General features: G+C 37.2%; 1 protein-coding gene across 1 annotated transcript; it reads right to left on the bottom strand.

Moving 5' to 3' along the window:
* Positions 1-790: 790 nt before the first annotated feature.
* Positions 791-8,963, bottom strand: LOC147511005 (exocyst complex component SEC6-like). Its single transcript, XM_086602858.1, has 8 exons — positions 8,925-8,963; positions 6,638-6,716; positions 5,198-5,267; positions 2,398-2,485; positions 2,224-2,313; positions 1,899-2,015; positions 1,569-1,631; positions 791-1,221 (listed from the first exon to the last, which is right to left on the bottom strand). Coding segments are annotated over exons 3-8 (492 nt in total). The 5' UTR covers positions 5,200-5,267; positions 6,638-6,716; positions 8,925-8,963; the 3' UTR covers positions 791-1,089.
* Between the last annotated feature and the right edge of the window lie 13,664 nt (positions 8,964-22,627).

Below are 22,627 nucleotides of genomic sequence, written 5' to 3'. Positions count from 1 at the left end.
TACAAATATTAGAGACTCTGTGAATGTTCAAAAAATAGAGCCGAGAGAGTACAACTATAATATATATTTTACAAATATTAGAGACTCTGTGAATGTTCAAAAAATAGAGCCTAGAGAGTACAACTATAATATATATCTAAAGAAGTGTGAGAGTTTATTTATGCATGACAATCACATCACACTTCTGGACAAATGATGAAATGGGATCTGAATGAATGACTAATTGGTGACAAATCCGACGGTGTATACATTTAAGATCTGACTCTTTTGCCATTTTGAATTCCTAGTCAAGAGTAATGTGAGTGTTCGAACCATTCAGTTAAGCACTTAAGCTGGACTTCCTCTGCCAATTTTTTGCCACGACTCTCTATGAGGAAACATCAAGTTGCCAGGAAATACAAACACCCAACCCATTAGCAGGCAAAAGAGATCATTTTTTCTTCTTGTAGGAACTTGAGAAGGCGCTATTGAACAAAATGGCTTATACGCTCGTACGACAATATTCGCTATCATCTTTGTCCACGGCGTTTAGAAGCTGAGATCTTCCGCTAGTTCCCACTCTGGTACTAAAACGAACATGATATCAAGCCACTCGCAGTATCCTATAAAGCGAGACTACCTATAAAACAGTAGTGGGTCTGCACTGCACGTTCGCGTGTTCCTCTAATAATTGAAAACAAAATACACAAGGCATCACTACATATCTCTTCCTGTATATTTCTATGGAAAGTGGGTACTTGCTGTTTGCTTCCATAGTTCTAAAATGTTGGGATATATAAAAGTTCTGAAAGATAGCAATGAAAATGATATTAACGCCCAAGAGGGCGATTTTGGGGTGGAAGTCGTGGTTACTATTGCAAGTTAGCACTCATTCCTCGTAGGATAGTACAGATACAGACAAGAATAATGGACATCAAATCTATCCAATAACAATGTAATATACCTAAAATTGAAAGAAAAAAAAAATCAAACGAATACGAAAAACAAAACCAAAATATGTTCCGGTGCAAGATCATTATGAGAGTTAGTAATTCCCTTCAAGATCATGATGAGAAAGAAGAGCATGCAGATTGTTCCGGTGCAACAAAACTAAGTTAGCTTCCTCCATAGGGATCCTTTAGAATGTGAGAGGCATTTCACCTTTGGGAAGACAAAACCAGCCTTCGGAGGGTTACCATCTACAAGGGAGTTCTCATAAATTTCCTTGCACTCTTGTACAACCTGCTCGCAAGGGGATCAAAATATTCAGCACAAACTTCAAAAAGAAGTCACTCAAGTTCCTAATGTAAAAAGTATGAAAAAAGTACCCCAAGCATTGTGGCAGGACATAGAGTTAATAATTCTTTACTGTTATGGTCAAAACACTTTTAGATTACAGTGAACTTAAGTCTGATTGGATTCAATAGTCAATGTGACAAAAAAAAAAGACAATATGGTCCAAGGCAAGCAACACCATGTAATATCTGGAGAATTTTGAAGGCTGCTTCGTGTTTTAACAATAAGCATTCTCATTTAAGTTTTTACTGTGGCAACTTCAATCTACTCTACTCACGGCTAGTAATGCTTACCTCCTTGGCATCCTTTCTTGGTATGCCCTCTCGCAGTCCCACAAGCTTCTCAACGACCTCATGCTGCAAGGTATAAAGCAGAGACGGATACATGACCAAAAAGTCAAGGTACAAGTGTATTTTGGGCCTAATGGGACAGCACCATATACTTATACCATGCAGGCAATATCCAAATTACTGAATTAATATCATTGGCCAACCCTGTATTTGTATCATTTTGATTTAAAAACCATGGTACTATACACTTTGAGATGCTAGTGCATACTGCATGGCATACTGAGATTACAGAAGAAAGGCAAATCAAGTTGACAATCTGACAGTGTTACTCACAGGGCAGTCAGGCTGGTGTTCAAGAATATTTGTATAGATGAGTGTAAATGTGTCCAGGCTCTGAGCTGATGCAAGCTCTCTTAAATCACTCAAAATTTGCACCCTGTTTTCCACTTTCTGCACAAGATTCATAAAAAAGACAGCAAAAGTTGCATAAGATGTAGAGAAAAGCATGCCAAAAATGTTCTGAAAAGTTGCAATCAATACCGTTAAGACGTTAACAAAACCCATAACTGTATTCTAGGAGAGTACGGGGGGTTAGAATGAGGGGATTGTGATATGCTTCAAGCTGAGAAGATATTAGAAGTATCGGAGTATTACTTACAGAAACATTAATATACTCCCTAAAAAAGTCCATGAGAACCTCTTCATCTAGCCTCATCCGCTCTATCGTTTCTTCCTTTATGTAGTTCCTCTACACACAAAAACAACATAAAGAAAGGAAGATGGTACAGAGAATTCACATGTACGACAGAAAGGTATCTCCTCTAGTTCGTACCTGAGTAAGGAGATGATCAACATAACGGACCACTGTTTCCTCCAGGCAAGCCTCAACAAACCTCCTAAATGATCTTTCTTCGATGTACCTTGAGGCAAAAAGTTAAAGCAGTGAGTATATAATTCAGCTCTAACAAAAGTGTCCCACAATCCAGACAAAATATAACTCTAAGTAAAACACACAGCATGTCGCATTGTAGAAGTGTGACTAGTTTGGGGCAAACTAGTAGTTCACAGACATTCTTTTGTGTGCTGGCAGCTTTTCTCAGGTAGCCTTCTTACACAAGACAGGATGGTCAAGAATAAATTACTGAATCATTCATCTTGTTGTTTTCGTGGTCAAGCCAAAGAAAACTCAAAGCGCTTATTCTTTGTTCCTATACCAAAAAGGTGTGGGCTGGTATCAAGGCAAAACTAGGCTATGGTAAAATAGTGTTGAACTCTAATCACGAGTGATAGTCAATTTTCTCAAGAAGCACAGGTAAATCCATTGATATTGACAGTATGAAGGTGTTCGTGTGTGCTACTGAGTATGCATTATGGATTGAAAGAGGCCAAGGTTATGGCAGCTACTCTGCTTCAGAAGAAGATTATGCTGGACTTGAGCGAGTACTCCAAGTGCCAGATTCTGTGAGCAGTAGAGTGCTTCTCAACAACATAGGCCTGCATGTAAGTGGGTCAAGCCCATTAAAAGCACTGTCAAACTCAATACAGATGGCTCTGTAACTCCTAGCTCAGGATATGGTGGCATGATTAGGGACCATGAGGAGCTGTCATTCTTGCCTATGTAAGTAGTAATAGTAACAAGTCTGTCCTCCTTCAAGAACTGAGAGCTATTGAAGTGGGACTGGATGGTTGATTAAAAATTGGATGTGGTAGGGTGGAGATATGTTCAGATTCTATGTTGGCAGTGCGGATAACAAATGGTTCCCCCACCCCTGGTACTGCTCCAACATCTGTGAATCTATTAGAAGGAAAATTCTCTTACTTTCTTGTAATATTCACCATGTATTCAGAGAAACTAACAAGGCACCTGACCTGTTAGCTAAGTCCTCTTGTTTTGTTGATGATTGTGTTATGTTTTTCACCCCTCCACTAAGTGAATGCTTACAATGTATAGTGGGAGGACACATTATGTTGTGTTTATAAACGAGTTCATTAATACAGGTTAGGGTAGCCTTAACCCTTCTAATTTCTTCAAAATAATAATAATAATAATGAAAAATAATAACTCCAACAGGTCGACAACATTAGAAGAAGGGTTTCTCATGTGTTCATTATGTTTAATAGGATGTTTGAAAGTAATTTCCTCAGATTTCTCTTTTTTCTCTTTAGATGAACAGATTTGAGATTTGAATATTACACCTGAAGTAAGGGTTTGAAATCTGTCTAAATCTTATTCATTTGAAAATGTAAAATATTCAAACAATCTCAAGAGGGTGACAATGTTATTATACCCTATTCTGAAGAAATTTAGACACATTGCTGAAACACTGAAGTACTTTTCTTCCAAGATTTGGAACTTGCGGAGCATGCAATATCTCCGTTCCTAATACCAATGATGTATGACTTGATGTCCAAAGGAAATTTTCTAAATTTTTATTATTCAAGCTTCTTGGAAATAGGTTTTTGGAGTTACGCATTATAGCTCAATAATGTATGGAACTTAATTCGGTGTAACGTATAAATTCAAAGGAAAGAGCACTTTACAATCTCAACAATGCCAAATGCAGCCTTACTCGGATAATGGGCACAATAACATGCTGTCATGTGGACGCCCAGTAACAAGATAACCTATTAGGAGCACAGGTCCAACAACGACTGTTGGCTCCAGAGGATTTGGGGTGAACCCTGTCCAAAATTATGAAATGACACTCCAAATTTTTTGGATACACACTACAATACTTCTATTAATAAGTTTCTAGCTTTCTTGATAAATAAATATAGGTTTATAGGTTTACGTTGATAGCCTGAAAAGAAAATAATGAACTCTAGTTGATAGCTAACATGTATAGGTGCTCTGAATACTGGGAACTTTTCTACAGAATTCACCTCTCACTCCTGCTCAATGTCATGGTCAATAGGTTGAAGTCAAATGGACAAACTCGTTTTTTTCCAGACCAAAGGTGCAGAAGTAATTCTAATCTCAGAACCTGTCATGATATAGGAGATTTGAGAAGAAAACTAGAACATATATGGATTATAAGGGTAAAGGGGGCAAGCATTGAGGTCCCATATGTGATCACCCGAACTAACACTCTGAAGCCTCTAAAACACATATAAGCTACAGCAAACATATTGTAACAAGAGGAGGGGGCTTCACTTCTCAAAACTTGTGGAAGCAACAATGCAATTGAAATTAGCCATATTTAGGTCCCTAGTATTCTACTGAAATGTATTGCAAAATGTCTAGTACATACAATTTATTCGGGGATAATGAATTAACGTTTTTAGAGTTCTAAGGGGACATCTCCCAAAGGGGATTTAAGGACTGCAGAACCCCGACCGAGTTTATATTACGTAAAACTTGAATATTTTCTTATATATGCGAAACCAACTAAGGTCAGATCCTCTTTTTCTCTCTTTTCTCTCCAAACTTTATTCTCTATTAACAATACTATAATTTTTTTTTTTTTTTTTTTTTTTTTTTACTAATGTGATACACTAATCACAGGAAATAAAAGATGTCTGACATAACACTAAATGTGATTGATGATATCTAGGAGAAATAAAGAAAAACAAAAGAATCAAGGTCACATATCAAGTCCTGTTACGAAAATATACAATTAAGAAAAACTTACATCTTTGCATCTAAAAAATAGTCATCAAAAGTTTCAACAAGATACTCTGTAACCAACGCCTCTAACCAATCTGAAAATTTAAGAAAGAGAGGATATAGTACAATAAACGGAAAAATAAAATCCCCAATTAGAATTGTTTCTCAATGTCTGAGTCAGATGATGATTGAGAGGCCAAGACTTTTCAATACGAATAAAATAACTTGCTGAACAAAAACAAAATAGAGAATATAGTACAACAAAGTAAATGCGATCCAGCTTATGACATCATACTCGAATGTGTCCTTACATCAATCCCTCCTGGTTTGAAATTGGTCTCTCCTTTGGTCTTTGATTGGAGGAAACCTAGAGATGGTTTAAAAATGAGTGGTCTTGGTAACAGTGAGGGATCCAAAAGACGAGAAAGGAGAAGAGGTATCAAAATTGCCAAAGGTTACAAGTAACTATGACTGTTAATTGCTTTTGCGCTTCTCTGGGTTGAAATGGAGTCTTTTCATCTTAGTACTTACCTTCTGGCTAATTCTATGTGTGGTGTAATCGTTCACTGGTATATGCATCTTACATATCACAGAGGGAATACGTAATAGATTTGCTTTCAAAGACTATTGCTTAGTTCAAAACTAGTTGATACTCCTATGGACTCTACTGTGGAGCTTGATGCTGAACTGTGAAAAATATTTGACGATGTTGGTGGGTACAGGAAAAATGGTTGGAAAGATGAGATGAGATTATGAGTTTGATTAGCATGTTCAAGCGTGCACCTCGCAAGCCACACTGGGAGGATAACATTCATGTTCTCAGGTATCTGAAGGGTTCTCCAGGCCAAGGACTACCATACAAGCCGTCACTCTCATTGTTCGTGGGGCTGGCAATCCAATAGTCACTTATTGCATTATTAAATAATCGGACATGGTCACTTGTTCTACCTTTTGCTAGTCAGAACAATGTACTGTTTGGATTACCTTATTCAAGACTTCCATCAACCAATTCGTTCCGTTTTTACTTTTTACTGTGACAATCTTAGTGCTACCTCCTTGGCTTCCAACCATATAACTTTGAGGAGTCATGGTGTACAGTTGGTCCTTATGTTGATAAGATGACCGACCACGGCCATGACTTCTGTCCAAACTCGCCCATCCATAACTGCCATTTGCGGGGGAGCATAAAGCCAGCTCAATTATTCCTCCAAAATATTTCTTAATATATTCTATTTGTTACCTTTTAGTGTTGCTTGTAGAGCACATTTTCTCATGTATTTAAACATATAGAAGAATCAGTAAAATGTATCCAGCTTCAAACCTTTTCATTTCTGACCTAACTAGGACATCTTAGTTACCATGCAGATGCATGTTAACCCCTTCTCTTATGGTTGTATTGATTTTTGCTTCTTCTTTATTTAATTTAATATTACTGACAAAAACAATGGTAGCGGAAGTAATGTACCTTTCTGGTAAAGCTTAGCCAATAACTCTTGCACTCCAGGGTCTTCAAAGATAACACTAACAGTTTGATGCACAGCTTCCTGCCACCATGATATAAATGCTAATACTACGATATGAGCACTAGAAACAGGAAAGTGTCTAAGATAATATGAAAAATAATTTAATGCTATGTGATATTCATGTGAATGCAAACTAAAAAGAGGTGCTACTTTAACATGAAAAATACCCCTAAAAGGATACAATGTAATACCAAATTGTCTGTCTACAAAATAAGGACTCAACAGGTACATTAAGCATCGAAACAAATGAAACTATGCATCAATGTGTTGTTGGATGCTGTGCATTTATGTACATATCATGTTACCTAATCAGAGGAGATGGAAAAGTGGAAACAGCTATTGACCAGAAACTCCTACCAATCATTGATAGGGGTTGAGGAAATTAAGAGGTTTTTAGCATGGCTGAATGAATGGCTTGGAGAAGCAATGAGAAAGTAATGAATTCCACCTGGAAGGCGACAGAGATGATAGGTAAACTGCCTTGATTTTGTAGAGGAATAGCTGCCCTAATAGTAGGAGGGAACCACTCCAGTGGGAAAGGGTTTCTCTAACAGTTGTGATGAAGGAGAACCTCCTTTTTTCATTCATTTTCTTTTATTGTCCTTTTGGTAGTTAAATGGTATTATTGTTCATTTAACTAAGCACGTGCTAGCATGTGAGCACACTCTAAACATTGGACTTGAGGGGTTACACCGGAAAATATAAAAAAATAAATAAAGAAGAGCAACAGAAATAAATCAGTTTCCCAGGGGGCTAGTCAAAATTTAACAGGGAAATTTTCGATTACCCCCACCCTCCACCACCGGGCTGGTCATCAAGCTGAGTAGCTTGTGAGCAACTCACTATTTCGAACTCCCTCGTTTAATAAAAGCGGCTAAGTCTGAGCACGCGTTTTAAAACTGGGTGCTCAAACTCGAGAAGCTCACAAGCTACTTGTATTTTAAAAAGTCTGAATTCTACTCTTTTTATGCTAAATTATCTCTAGCTTGTGTTTAATTCAAGCTTCTACACAAAACAATTGCAACCAAACTCAGGAACCTGTGACTGAATATGAACTTATAGTTCAGAACAATCTGAACCCACGCTCGATGAGCTACTTGAAGACTGAGCACGAAATAAAGCTCACAATGAATTTGAGCTCTCCCCCCCCCCCCCAAGTCTCTCAAACAACCAACACACACGCAAACACACTCTACGTAATTTCCAAAAAGTGGACCTAAAAGATTATTTATTAGATACAGCAGTGGGAATGATCTCCTCAACTGGGGATCATTCTCAGTAAAATCAGCTCATTTAGACATTCATAACATCTTTATTATTATTATTATTATTATTATTATTATTTTATGTAGTTCATGTGTCAAGGAACCCACAATTTCTCAACTCTTTCGATAAGGTTTTCATATGAAGTAACTTTTTCCAAGCATGATCTCCATGGTGTGACGAGATCATATCCACCAAAAATCAAATCTTATTCATTTTGTAGGTCCACTTTTAATTCATTGAGACGTTATGGCATTATTAATTGGGTGGGAAGGGGAGGAAATCCCATAGGAATATGGAAGTTGAAGTAATACTTAACAAGTTAAAAACGTCAAAATATTTATTTAAGCGCCTACCCATGCCAAATGCAAAAACAAACAAGTCTTATAATTATGAATAAAAACAACTATCTTTTATAGGATTTATTCACATTTGGAATCAAAACAATAATCTTTGAAGTACTTTTTAATAATTTTCAAAATCAAAGTAAGAAACTTTTATGAAATTAAATTAATGGAAGATTATTAAACTCATAAAATTATCAAACTTTGGAGGTACCCCGACACAAAAGCAAACAAATCTCAATATTTACAAATCAAAGCAAGGACCTTTTCCTAACTTTATCAACATCTGAAATCAAAGCTAAAGTGTTTTACAAAATTTATATAGCATTTGAAGATACCTATTGATTCAATTTAACGGAAGATGATTACAATTATGGAATTTATGAACATTTGAAAGGCTCATTAGTTAAATTCAATGGGAGACAAAAGAAAACTAATCAAAATTAACCAATTTCTTTTTTAATTTTTTTTAAATCTTAAGTGATGCCTGTTTAGTTTTGGGGTCTGTATGGTTTTGTTTAGGGTGTGGGCAGCCCTGGGTAAAATAAGGGGTGCCTATACGACGACCCTTATTTAATGACATTAGCCAAAGATAAAAAGAAAATGAACAATTAACATGGACCTTTGCCACCTCGAGAAATCCTTTGCAAGTGTCCTCAAAATTAACTTTGGAAAAAAATAGTTGATATGGGCTACAGCCTACAAGTACTTGTAAAAAATCAGGGAGGAAGTAAGAAAAAGGCGACATGACAATATCGGAATACTTGTTAAGGGAGGTGTGACCAACTTTATAGGCTTAGTGCAACTAAATCCGACTAGAAAATACTTTCGAGGTAATAGGAAAAGATGACTTGTCTGTTTAATTGTTTGTAGCTAAAAAGAGATCATATTATACTTGATCTTGCTTTAAAAGAATATAGGTCTCCCTTATGATCAAGACAAATGTAACATTACAAACTAAAGTATATGGAGGTTGTGCTAATGACAAATATTCTACGTTTAAACAAATATCCTATGCATTATTAATGATTCCAAGTTGCGTGAGATGTGAATCAATTATTGATAAAAGAAAATCTCAACAAACATGTTGTTAGAGTTCTAAGGGACATCACCCGAGGGGCAATATAGGCCACAAGCCCCCCCCCCCCAGGTTCACACATATTTAGTAAAATATATTATTGCTAATGAAGAAGAAAGTTTTGAGAGAAAAGAGAGAGAAAATAGAGTAAGGTTTAATTAGTTTCAAATTCTCTCACCTTTATATAGAAAAATTTGCCTATCACATTTCTAAAGACTCACCTGAGGAACTCCAACATATATATATAGAAGTTTCTATTGAGTAAAACCCTCATTATTTTTTTATATATATAGAAGTAATACAAGGCCAAAACCAACTAAGGCCATATCTTTTTCTCTCCCTCTCCAAAATTTCTTCTTCTCCATTAACAATCATATATTGTTACTCATGCCAAAAGGACCACTTTCATATTTATAAACATAAATCATCTATGCGTACTTCTTCCTATAAACCATCCTCAATTTTGGAGGTGAATCAAACCCACAATTGATCAACTATGATCCTCCATTTACTGTTACCACATATTCTCAGATACCCATGTCTTGAAATCACGTCCAGAAACCATAATGACCACTGAAATCCTGACCACTGAAATCTTTTCATTTTTTTTTCAAATTACACCAATCCAAAAGAGTAGTTTACCAGAAGCAGACTACCCAAGACCCAGACACCATACACATTTATGCGTGAGGACAAATCCCAGCAAAGGCACCACAATTGTTAATTAGAGCCTTTGTGAGGCCATCAACGACAAATATTGCTCAATGTGAACAAGTCCATGGGCATGGCTTGTTGAGATTATAATCCCATGTCGGTGTCTAAAAGCTAGCCATCAATATATAAATCCTGGGTCACTCAACTTAAAACCAATTGGTGATAAGTGGAGTGGCCCAAGATTTATATATTGATTGGCTAGGCTTTAGACACCCGATGTGGGATTATAATCTCAACATGGCTATTATGTTTGATCATTCTGGGGCATTGGTTGGAGGCTATATTACTACTCACACTATATAAGCATATAAATCAAGAGATTCTTTGCAAGGTTTTTTGTACTTGGGGATTCTCTAGTCTTCAATGATCATGTGTGACTTAAAAAGTGAAGGAGGAGAGTCGAATGGTACACTTCAACAAAGACAAGAATGTTTTTAGATAAATTATCATAGAAAGAAGGTGACATATTTCCACAAAATAAAAGAGTTCCTTCACTACCTCGGTCTTTAAAAATGAAGGGATAGAATCTGATCCGAAATGCAGGTTGTAAACCCAAGAAAAACAAGATATCCTTGTTTAACTTCCTACATAACAATATTCTTAATTGAAAAATAAAAGTCAATGTAAAACAGGAATATTCAACTTTAACTAAAAAAATGGCAACAAATAAAAGTCCATAAAATATTAAAATGAGAACGTCTTGGGGTGAATGGTGGGAAAGGAATTTAGGAAAACCCACGCTCGGTAGTTCTGGAAAGAGCTTCCATAGTCTTTGCCGAGCTCCATTCTTGAGATCATAGCAAGCGGAGATTGTTGTTGATCTGTTGAAATACACATTGCAATTATATATGGACAAACTATAAATGCGCATTAAAATGTTTAAAAGCACTAAAAATTCAAGGATCCACTAACCAAGGCGCATAAAGGCTCCAAACCAATGTCGAGGGTCGGTTTACGTCTCATCTCTTTTCACCGCTTGAAAATCATTCATTACCCTGAACAAATATAAGTTGTTAAAATTCTACAAACAGTACAGTAAAATTCAAAAGTAATTGAATTATATTGGACTAATAAAGATTAGAAATGATACTCTGCATATAAAGGGCGAGGAACACTTAAACACTTAACCAATGTGGGACTAACCCAACACATTAAAACTATTCTAACAAACCCTATATCATGACACTCCCCTCGGCGAAATATACCGGATTGTATATTTCAAGCTTGCAAATACAATGCTAACTGCAACAAAGTATGTCAATAAGACTCCCTTTAAGCTAATAAAGAAATGATAGATAGATAATATCTTCATCGCCAAGCTCCAGGCACAAGCACATCCATGAACAAGCATGTGGTAAAACCAACAACATTAGCTCCAGGCACGTAGACTCAAACAACAAATGCTCCAGGCAAGCAGGCCTCAACAACTTCACAAACAAATGCTCTTCAACCAAAGGTAGCTCAAGAACCTAGGCAACACACAATGGAAAAGCTTGACCAGCATAATGAGACAAATAATGACTGACCTGCATCTAATCCACACAATCATAGCTCCAAAGGGGTGAAATAGTTTGATTGAATGAACGCATGTACAAATGAGCTTGCATTAGAAAAAATCCAAAACACTTGATTGATTGAATGCACTCATTTGTAAGTTTGCATTAGAATTAATGCAAAACACTTGATTAATTGAGTGCATTCACTTGTAAGCTTGCAATAGAATTAATACAAAACACTTGATTGATTAAGTGTATTCACTTGTAAGCTTGCATTAGAATTAATGCAAAACACTTGATTGATTGAGTACATTCACTTGTAAGCTTGCATTAGAATGAATCTAGAAAACACTTGGACCGAATGAACTCATCTAGTGAGCTTGCGTTAGAATGAATCGCAAAACACTTTATTGATTGAGTCATTCACTTAAATTTTTAGAAGAATGAATGCAAAACACTTGATTGATTAGTGAAGATCTACAAGCCGAACTTGCATTAGAATGAATCGCAAAACACTTTATTGATTGATTCATTCACTAGTAAGATCACATTAGAAATGAATGCTGAAACACTTGCGATTGATTGAGTGCATTCACTTAAGCTTGCATTAGAATGATGCAAAACACTTGCTTGATTGAATGAATGCATCTACAAGTGAGTTTGTGTCAGAACGAATGCAAAACACCTGATTGGTTGAGTGCATTCACTTGTAAGTTTTAGTAGATTGAATGCAAAACACATGATTGATTGAGTGCATTCACTTGTAAAAGTTGCAAGAGAATGAATGCAAAACACTGGCTTGATTGAATTAACGTTAGCCTAAAGTGAGTTGCATTAGAATGAAAGCGAACACCGACGATTGAAAGCGCATTCACTTTTAAGCATTAGAATGAATGCAAAAACTTAAAAAGATTTAGACCGAATGCATTCACTTGTAAGCTTGCATTAGAATGAATGCAAAACACTTCAGATTGATTGAGTGCATTCACTGAAAGTTTGCATTAGAATGAATCTACAAAACACTCGATTGATTTAATCCATTCAAAAGCTTTGCATTAGAATGAATGCGCGAAACACCTTCAAGCCCGTTGAATGAACGATCTGCTACCGAGCTTGCATTAGAATGAATGCAAAGTTTACAAAGTGAATGTACTCAATCAATCGCTGTTTTCGATTCATTCTAACGCAAGCTCACAAAGTCAATGCGACTTAATCAATCGTATTTTACGATTCATTCTAATACAATAGTGAATGCGTGAACGCCAATCAAGTGTTTTGTATTCATTCTAATGCAAAGCTAACTTGTAGATGAGTTTCTTCTTCGGTCAGGCAAGTGTTTTGCATTCATTCTAACGCAGTTTACAAGTGAATCTGACCCAATCAATTGTTGATGTTTTGCATTAATTCTAATACAAGTTTACAAGTGAATGCATCATTCCAATGCTTCACAAGTAAATCGCTCAATCCATCAGTGTTATGCATTCATTTTAATGCAAGCTCGCTTTGCGGATGCGTTATTCAATCAAACAAGTGCTACAGCTTCATTCTAAAGCAAATTTACAAGTGAATGACTCAATCAATCAAGTGTTTTTGCATTCATTCTAATGCAAGTTCTCACTTTAACAGATGCGTTGGGTTAATCAAGTGAGTGTTTCAAGATTCATTCTAATGCAAGCTTACAAGTGAATGCACTCAATCAATCATGTGTTTTGCATTCAATCTACTGCAAGCTTACAAGTGTTGTACTCAACCAATCAAGCGTTTTGCATTCATTCTAACACAAGCTCACTTGTAGATGTGTTCATTCTAATGCAAGCTTACAAGTGACTCAATCAATAAAGTGTTATGTATTCATTCTAATACAAGCTCAATTGTAGATGCGTTCATTCAATCAAGCAAGTGTTTTGCATTCATTATAATACAAGCTTACAAGTGAATGCACTCAATCAATTAAGTGTTTTGCATTCATTCTAATTCAAGCTCACTTGTAGATGCATTCATTCAATCAAGCATGTGTTTTCCATTCATTCTAATGCAAGCTAACAAATGAATGCACTCAATCAATCATGTGTTTTGCATTCAATCTACTACAAACTTACAAGTGAATGCACTCAACCAATCAAGTGTTTTGCATTTGTTCTAACACAAGTTCACTTATAAATGCGTTCATTCTAATGCAAGCTTACAAGTGACTCAATCAATCAAGTGTTATGCATTCATTCTAATGCAAGCTCACTTGTAAATGCGTTCATTCAATCAAGCAAGTGTTCTGCATTTATTCTAATGCAAGCTTACAAGTGAATGCACCCAATCAATCAAGTGTTTTGCATTCATTCTAATTCGAGCTCACTTATAGGATCGTTCATTCAATCAAGCATGTTTTGCATTCATTCTAATGCAAACTTACAAGTGTTTGCACTTTCAATCAATCATGTGTTTTCGATTCAATCTACTTCTAAAGCACAAGTGAATGCACACAATCAATCAAGTATTTTGCATTCATTCTAACACCTGGCTCACTAGATGTATTCATTCAATCAAGTGCTTCGCGTTCATTCTCTGGAGTTTACAGAGTGAATCGCACTCAATCAATCAAAGTATTTTGCATTCATTCTCTACAAACAAAATGAATGCACTCAATCAATCAAGTGTTATCATTCATTCTAATACAAGCTTACAGAGTGAATGTACTCAATTAATCAAGTGTTTGCATTCATTCTAATGCAAGCTTACAAGTGAATACACTCAATCAATCAAGTGTTATGCATTCATTCTAACGAGCTCACTTTGTAGATGTATCCCATCAATCAAATGTTGACCCGAGGGAAAGAATCAAAACAAAAGTATCCAACACTCCCCTTTACTATAAGCATCCACACACCATCAACTCACGATCTCCAATCCACACAATAAAAACTACGATCTCCAAGCTTCAAGCAACAACGACAACGAACCACAAAGCCTAGCACCCAACAACCTTTAAATAACCCCATGTACACGCGCCTCAGACGCAAAATGAGCCACTAGTATCATGATTTGGGAAAACACAACAAGGCCGATAGCATCACTTGCGACGGCATAAAAATGTTCCTCAATTTGAAGAACCACAAATGATGCATAGAGAATGTGGTGGAGATGAGGCTTGATCAGAATATATGAGACATGGTAGTAGCTACAACTTACTGAATAATCAATCAGTTACGAGCACACAATCACATGAAATCAATATCGCTGGTGTACTGCAGTAAAACCCCATTCTAACACCAAAGATAGGATGCATCGACAATCACAAAACTACCTCAAATAATCCGCAACCAGCAAAAGAAATAATTACAAGCATGAACTTCATGAACTGTTGCTCCACTATAAGAAGTTTCTTAAAAAACTAACACTGCAGGAAATATCCAATACTTATGCTCCCTGCATTCACTATTTAGGCACAAGACCATAACACATCGATCTGAAATCCATCATGGGACACACAATTAAGTCAACATAGTACCCCATCTCGTGTGAGCGTTAGACAAACATAGAACCTCACTGACTTCCAATCATTAAGACTTCAAAAGATCAGCTGGTCCAACACCAAATTTATCTCTTTTTGGTGTATCAACAGCAAGCATTAGGTTCCTTTCAAACAAGGAGACAAAGTTGAAAAACAGACCAGGAAAATCCATAAATCAGGGAAGCCAATATCAAACTGATCACTAACAGAAGTCAACCTGCAGAGCAATTCATCTTTCTTTTTAAGTTCTTATTAATGATGGATATAAACTCTTCCCAAGAATTCAACAAGCTTTAACCAATATCAATTGAGACATCAACAAGCAGTAACACATCAAAAAGTAACCACCTTCTTTCTGGATGTGTTTGAGTTCAGCAGACCAGAACAACATATTGACACAAAGTTGCTACCTTTCCTACTACTTCTCTGACCTAGCCACTGGAGAACGCAGTTTAGATTAATAAGTTTATCTTTTGCCGGAATCTGGCGACTAAGTCACTGGTCACTGGAGTAGTAACACAGTAAACAACATCAACACATAAAAAGTAATGTGATAGGACATTGAGAACGCAACAGCAGGTGGCACAATGGGATATGAACAGAAAATAGTAGAGACTAAGGGACAAAAAGGGCCATATGTCTAGTACGAGAAAGGAAACCCGGTTTGAAAAGAGGATTACCTTAGAAAAAAACACCACAAAATCAGCAAAGAACAACGGGAATAGGGGAAAAAGAACGAGAATTAATTCCTAGAACTCCAAGTGTCAGCCGGTCACCGGATTTGTTGGCACTGGTGACCAGAAAACTTGAAACCCCAAGTGTGAACCTCGCTCCGTACCAAGTTAAATTCAAAAGTAATTGAATTATGAGGACAGTTATATGAACTCAACTTAATGTGACTCCAAAAAAACTTCGCCACTAAAACTAATGACTTAGAAGCTGATTTTTGGTGGAGATGTTACCCACACAATAGAGATCATCCTCACAAAAGATCAGCTCATTTGAAGATTTGTAACCTCTTCAAAAATTGTTTAGAATGTTATGGATTTATCCAACAGCTCATATTGTTTTAATTTCAAAACAACTTTTTACATGACTAAACTTATTCGATTGTGCTGATTTTTTGTGGGAGTGTTCTCCAGAAGGGGAATAACATCGCCACCAAAAATCAGCCCTCAATTCATCTTGTAAGTCCACTTTTAGTGGTGAAGTTCATATAACCATCCCCTTGAATTATTTTGGAAAGGATACTCTGCATATAAAGGGAGAGGAACAGTTAAACACTTCACTTCTAACCAATGTGGGAATAACCCAACACATTAAAACTATTCAAACAAGCCTATATCTAACTGGTACTCAATGAGGCCAAACATCAATATGGGATGATTCCAGACCAATGTTTAACCGTAAAGATACCAAAATAGTGAAAAAATGAAGATTAAATATTAGAACCAATCAGCAAGCTTGATGCTAACAACCTAAGAATTGCTTCTTTTAGATCACATTGAGTGGACTAATATCATAAAAAATTGTAACAATTCTAGTTTCGGTATAAGCGGGTTGAAGGTGCACAATCTCATACTTACTCCGCTACCATGTACTTGGAACTTTGTTCCCCTAATCAATGATGCTTAAGACTTTGTTAACCTAGGTTACATTGACACCATATGGGACGGATAAGGGACAGCCAAAATATCAAAATTGAGATAAATTACATGCAATATGTGTCCGACGGACCGTGGATGCATTATCCGACACAGATTTTTTCAAAATGTAAGTGTCCATGTAACCTAGTTGAACCAACCATGATTTCAGCATCAAATGCCTTCCTTAAAATGAATTCTGTTTCTTTTGGCCCACTTCTAGAATTTATAGATTGTGAGATAGAACCATTCATCTATTAACAAAGAAGCTTCATGTTGAAGAGATATCCTTGACTCTTATCTGGTTAAACATATATCTATCTATTTTTCTGGTCTGATAGTTCACCCCTCCCACCCCTTTTAGGCAAGTAGAATCATATCTTTAGTTTCATGGAAATATCCTGGAATTCCTCACAATTATAAAGACTGTCTTATGCCATGGCCAACATTGAGTAGATACCATAAAATGTCCCTTTGCACAACAACCTAGGCGTTTGGTGGTGCACATGTCCTTGAAACTTGGCATGCTTGGGCAAATGCTTTTAAGCGTCAGGAAGGTAAGTTTGTATCTTTTCCTAGGGGCGTGGGTGTAGATTTTAAAGGTACAACCTCGATCCGTTATAGGTTCTTGGGTAGAATTGGGCGGGGACGTCGGTCGTTAATTCGGTCGATTCCTCGTCTGCGGCATCGCGATATTATTGTCGATGGTTCGGCCGAGCGAAGAGTGGTAATGGAATTTACCTCACCGGGCTTGGATTACTAGGTCCCAGTGCATTGTTGAGTTCAAAAGCGGTGTTGGGAGGCTTAGGGTTTGAACCGCTTGGCGGGGAACCGCCCTTTTGACTTTTATCTGAGCTAACAAACTGGAGAGACCGCTGGATAGAAGCTAGGATTTGATTATGTTGATTCATGTATGTCGGAAAGTTTCAGCCGTTTTATCTACCGTGGATTGTATACCAAAAGAGCGGCGGGAACTAGTTCACGGTTATTATTTACGGGTTGATTTTGGTAGCCATATCCTTGGTTAGCGGGAACAAGGTTCTTGGGTTGTTTTGGTATCCCATATTTGCGTTGTTGGGAAAATTACTTTGCCCTTGCTGAAATTGTGGAGGATTTCCTTGACGATAGGAATTGTAATTCCAGGTAAGTGGTCACGACAGAACGTTGTTGCCACCGGAGGAGCTTGTTGTTGGGCGGGGGGTGCCCAAGCTAAATTGGATGTTGTCGCCAAGGTGCGTTAGGGATGTTGAAAGCACAAGCCTCTTGAAGGTTAGGGAGGACACTTTCGTATACCAAAAGGACAATAAGAATCGGGCGTTTCGGGACTTAAGCAAAGAGGGCATGGGAAGCGTTGGCGGCCCATGACTGTTTTGGTTTTGTTCATTTACTTGTACCGAAAGAGCATCGACCTTTTGTTTAAGGTCTCGATTAGAGTTTTAATTCGGATCGGGTTTGACCTCGAACATAGACGTAACTTTGGTAGGAGTGTCTTTAGAAGATCTAGAAGAATCGTGTTTCCCCAATGGGTGCTTCGAGAGGCTTGTTTCTCAAAAAAAGTGTATGCTTCAAGGCGCCCTTGTCCATGAAACAACCGCCCGTTCATGATGTCTAATGTTTCCTTTTGATGGTCGGAGAGACCATTAAAAATGAAACGGACTAATACAGCGTGTCGAGTTGATGATGGGGACATTAGAAGTAGATCGATAAATCGCTCTCCACGCCCGAAAAGGATTCCCGGGGGTGCCGGGCGAAAGAATTGAATCTTTTGAAGCATTTCTGTAGTTTTCTTTTGAGTATAGAACTTTATCATGAATGCTTGAACTAGTTTGGCCCATGTGTCAATGGATTATGGCTACTTTGTCCCGGCGAGCCAAACTCAAGCTTTGTCGGCTAGGGTGAAGGGAAACAACCTAAGTAAGACTTGTTAGTTGGTAAATCCGGATGGCGGAAAGTGGTGACTACTTGTTGCATCCGACGAAGATGATTATGCGGTTTTCATGGTCTAAACCATGGTAAACAGGTAACAAACCGAAAATGTTTGGCGGAATACGAAAATCACCTACAATCGCATCGAGTTTAATGCAGGAAGCAGGTCCTTCCTGTAGGGCAGTATAGAAATCCGAAAGGGGTTTCTCGATTGTGAGTTTTCTTCACCCATAATTAAAGGAGATAATGGAAACGGAGATGTTTGATTTGCGGTTGATTTACGGAGGAGGAACTATGCCTAGGAGATAACATGAACAGTTGTTTCTTGTATTTTCGACGATGATATGTAAGTTCTAATTCCTTATGTTTACCAGACCGTAGTCTCATACAAATATAAATTTTAATTTAGTGCTCATAAGGAACGAATAATGACTGGAGTTTTTAGGAGGGAGTTGAAACACGCCTTCCCCGAGCTGTTGCTAACTTTCGGCGGGGGGAAGCTAGGATAATCGTGAATATTCCAGCCAGACCGTGTCTCCGAGAGAATTGAGGAGGTTGTTAGGTGCTAGCACGTTCCTTAATTAGAGCAACCTCAATTTTTTCAAGTTTCCTAGGCAATCATGGAATAGGATGATTTATGATGGTGTATTATGCGGGGTGTTATTAAGATGATTTAGATGAAAATTTTTAATTACTATGATTTTTTTAATTTTTAATTTTTTTAATATTTTTAATTTTTAATTTTTTTTTTTTTTTTTTTTTTTTTTTTTTTATTTTTAATTAGTGTAATTAGTGGATTATGGAGACGTGATTACTTAAACATGCAATTAAAAGCGATAAATGCTAGAAATAGAAACTAACTAACATATACTAGTTTACGTGAAAGTCTACTCATGCAAATCTATAGTGCCTATATGCAACTATATGTAAGTTATCACGAGCTAGGGGAATGTCGAAACTAACTCATGCAATTGAATACCGCCGTATGTGAATTGATGTAACATACACATACAAAAATATTCTAAGCGGTGGGTTTGAAACTACGATATATCAAAATATATTTGAATCATATTGTGTTAATGTGAATATGTAATGTCGAACCACCTTTACATGCACAGAGAGTTCTCATGTTAACATACAAATATACGAGGTAAAAAGCAGGTTATAGCGAATAATATCCTCGACAAAGTTTGAGGAGTTTAAGAGTTTGAAACACGGGCCCCGTGATTCCTCGTGATAGCGATCGACTACTCCCGAGCTTATGCTACTAAAGAAAACAGACCAAAGAGCCCAAAAGAGTAATCGAAAAGGAAAGTGGCCTCAGACGAAAACCGGAGTGTTGATACTCCGTGTTAGTTTCGCTTTGCTTACTAATTCAGTCGTCCCGAGACTCTTTTGTCTGTTTAGTACTTCAAATTCCTATGGAGTACTTAGGACTGTCTTTAATGAAGATAAACAAAACTTGGCTCCACGGTTATTTGTTAGTAGAAAAAATGACGGGTAAATAGTTAGTATTATAAATGAAATGACAATTAAAAGATGATGAGGTAAGGGGAGGGGGCTTTTATGGATGTATTCCAGTTATTACGTTAAGTCCAGAGTCCTTCCGGCGGTAGCGCATTTGATAGAACGCTTTTTAGGCACGCGTTTATTGGTTTCAAGCCATTTATTTTCTTAAGTCCGGGTCCACAAATTCAAAGTCCGAGGTCCACAAACCAAGTCCAAAGTCCAAAGTCCAACGTCCGTATTGTCGTGACGCTTTAGTCAAGTTACCTTACTCACGTGGGATTGGTAGGATAGGTCGAGTAAAGGGATCGCCCAAACCTTAGGGCACCTGGATAGGTTCACAACCGGAGTTACAACTTTAGGTGAGTAGGATTTTTAGGTTTCTTTTAGTTTTAATTAAAATAACGGTAATGCAAATAATATAAATTACTACGGGCGATTATATGTAGGTAAATAAAGTAGTAGAAACAGCGAGGAGAGAGTTAATCATGCTCATGCAAGAATCATTTTTCAACAGTTTTTATTACTAAATCACTACATCTCTAGTTAGGTCGCTTTAGGACGACGCCGAGTATTGATCCCTAGTGCATGCCCACATCTCTAGGTCGCATTTCACTAGCATAAGGAGTTTGATAATACCTCATCTCTCGTATATTATTTCTGCTCCCCGCACAGTTCACATCACCGGACGAATTGGAGTCATCCGACACTGGTAGAGAGTCGCTACGAGACATTTTTAGTCGCTACAGACCGCCCCGAGCATCAAGACTCCAACTTTGTACGATCTCCCTATTTTGGGACCGGATGTTAATTCTATGTCTAATTCCTAAGTAGTGATCCTAGAATATTAACGAAGTCAATCCGATTTTACATCGAAGCGGATAACCCCCCGAGGGGGGGATTAGCTCATCATCATAGAAGGAATAATAAAACTTGTTGTATACATTAAGTAAATAAATGCAGGACAGAAATTAAACAAGGAAAGAAATAACTGTTATTAAGGTAAAATAACTTATCGTATTAAAGGTCTTTGAAATAAAATGACCAGAATGTAAGTCTTGAGAAACTAAATTGGCGGAAGCTAAAAGCATGAAAATGCTTTGAAGGATTCTAATGAAGGCTTCCTTCATATATATAATGATACAAAGCGACCCGTGAATATTTTAGGTTTTGTTCTTTTGCTAATTGAAAGGTTCGAAAACCAAACTTCGCTTTCAATCTGTTTTAGATTTTGTCCTTTTGTTATTTTACGTTTTTGTTTTTTTAGCTGATGTTAATTCAAACCAACAGGGTTTGAATTGATACGTTTCTCTTTTCTTGACGATGGTATCAATTTGAAACCATCAATTGCCACCGCCGCCTATGCTGACTCATCATGTCTTCGGGGGCGCATAATGTGTCCACTTAGTGTGTCCATGGGGCGCGCCAAAATTGGCGTTTTTACTTTACTTTTGTCCTTCTTGCAGAGTTCGCCGCCTCGTTCATGGCAGGCGGCTTCACTAGCCCACGTCGGCACCTAGATTTATCCGATTTGAGCTTCGGAAGTTTCCTGCCTCTTTATATGTGGGCCCGTTCTCGCGACCGGTTACGTTTCTTTGAAACTTCGCTCTAGTCAGGCTTTGTTTGGGCTTTACGGGGATTGAGCGGGAATTCCAATATTCCCGTATTCTTGTACTTGGCAGCTTCACTAGCCAACGTCGGCACCTAGATTTATCCGATTTGAGCATCGGAAGTTTCCTGCTTCTTCATATGTGGGCCCGCTTCGCGACCGGTTCTCGTTTTTTTGAAACTTCGGCTTTTTTGGGTCGAGTGGGAAACTCCAAATATTCCCAGATTCCTGCTTTGATGCATGTTTTATCGCTATCTTCATTTTAATTGCGGAAACCGCAAAAAGTAATGAAAAATATAATTATTACATGATTATTAAACACATAATTGACCAAAATGCTATGTCTCTCGAGGTTTAATATTACAGTTTTGGGTGCTTATCAATTAACATGAGTGGAGCACTTGGTTGAAGTTGTGAAACTTACCAAGATTTAGAGTTTTCATTGTGTTGGGAAGTTCAAGTGTGCGAGCTGAGTCATGAATCATACGCTCGCGCACTTTGAATCAACTTGGTAATCAACACTCTAATTACGATTAACTCTAGTTAATCTATTAGTCTTAGTAATAGTGTTAGTTTACTTTTATGTTTTGGGCCCTGAAGCTTTAGTAGTAGTGGAAGTATACTTCAAAAGAGTTTAGATTAGAAGTTGAGGTTTATCATAAATTGTTTAGAGTTTGAGTGAGGGAGATATGAAGAAGAAATGTAGACTTTTGTAGGATTAGAATAGTTCTAAGCTAATGAACTTGAAAGCTTTGATTGTTTGATTGAAATGACTTGAAAACATGAAGAAAGATTGATTAAAACATTGAAATGAAAGCAACAAACAAGATTGAAGATTTAAACAAAGA

The sequence above is a fragment of the Coptis chinensis genome, chromosome 3, assembly GCF_015680905.1.
Source record: "Coptis chinensis isolate HL-2020 chromosome 3, ASM1568090v1, whole genome shotgun sequence".
Classification (NCBI taxonomy): domain Eukaryota; kingdom Viridiplantae; phylum Streptophyta; class Magnoliopsida; order Ranunculales; family Ranunculaceae; genus Coptis; species Coptis chinensis.
Note: the sequence above shows the minus strand (reverse complement) of the source record. Positions and strands in the feature narration are given on the sequence as shown.

What these genes read in the sequence shown, in the direction of transcription:
- LOC147511005 (XM_086602858.1), bottom strand. An exon ending in TTGATCATCTCCTTACTCAG is followed by an intron (nt 2,314 to 2,397) that starts GTACGAACTAGA and finishes TTTTGTGTGTAG; the next exon opens with AGGAACTACATAAAGGAAGA. An exon ending in GGGAGTATATTAATGTTTCT is followed by an intron (nt 2,016 to 2,223) that starts GTAAGTAATACT and finishes AATCTTGTGCAG; the next exon opens with AAAGTGGAAAACAGGGTGCA.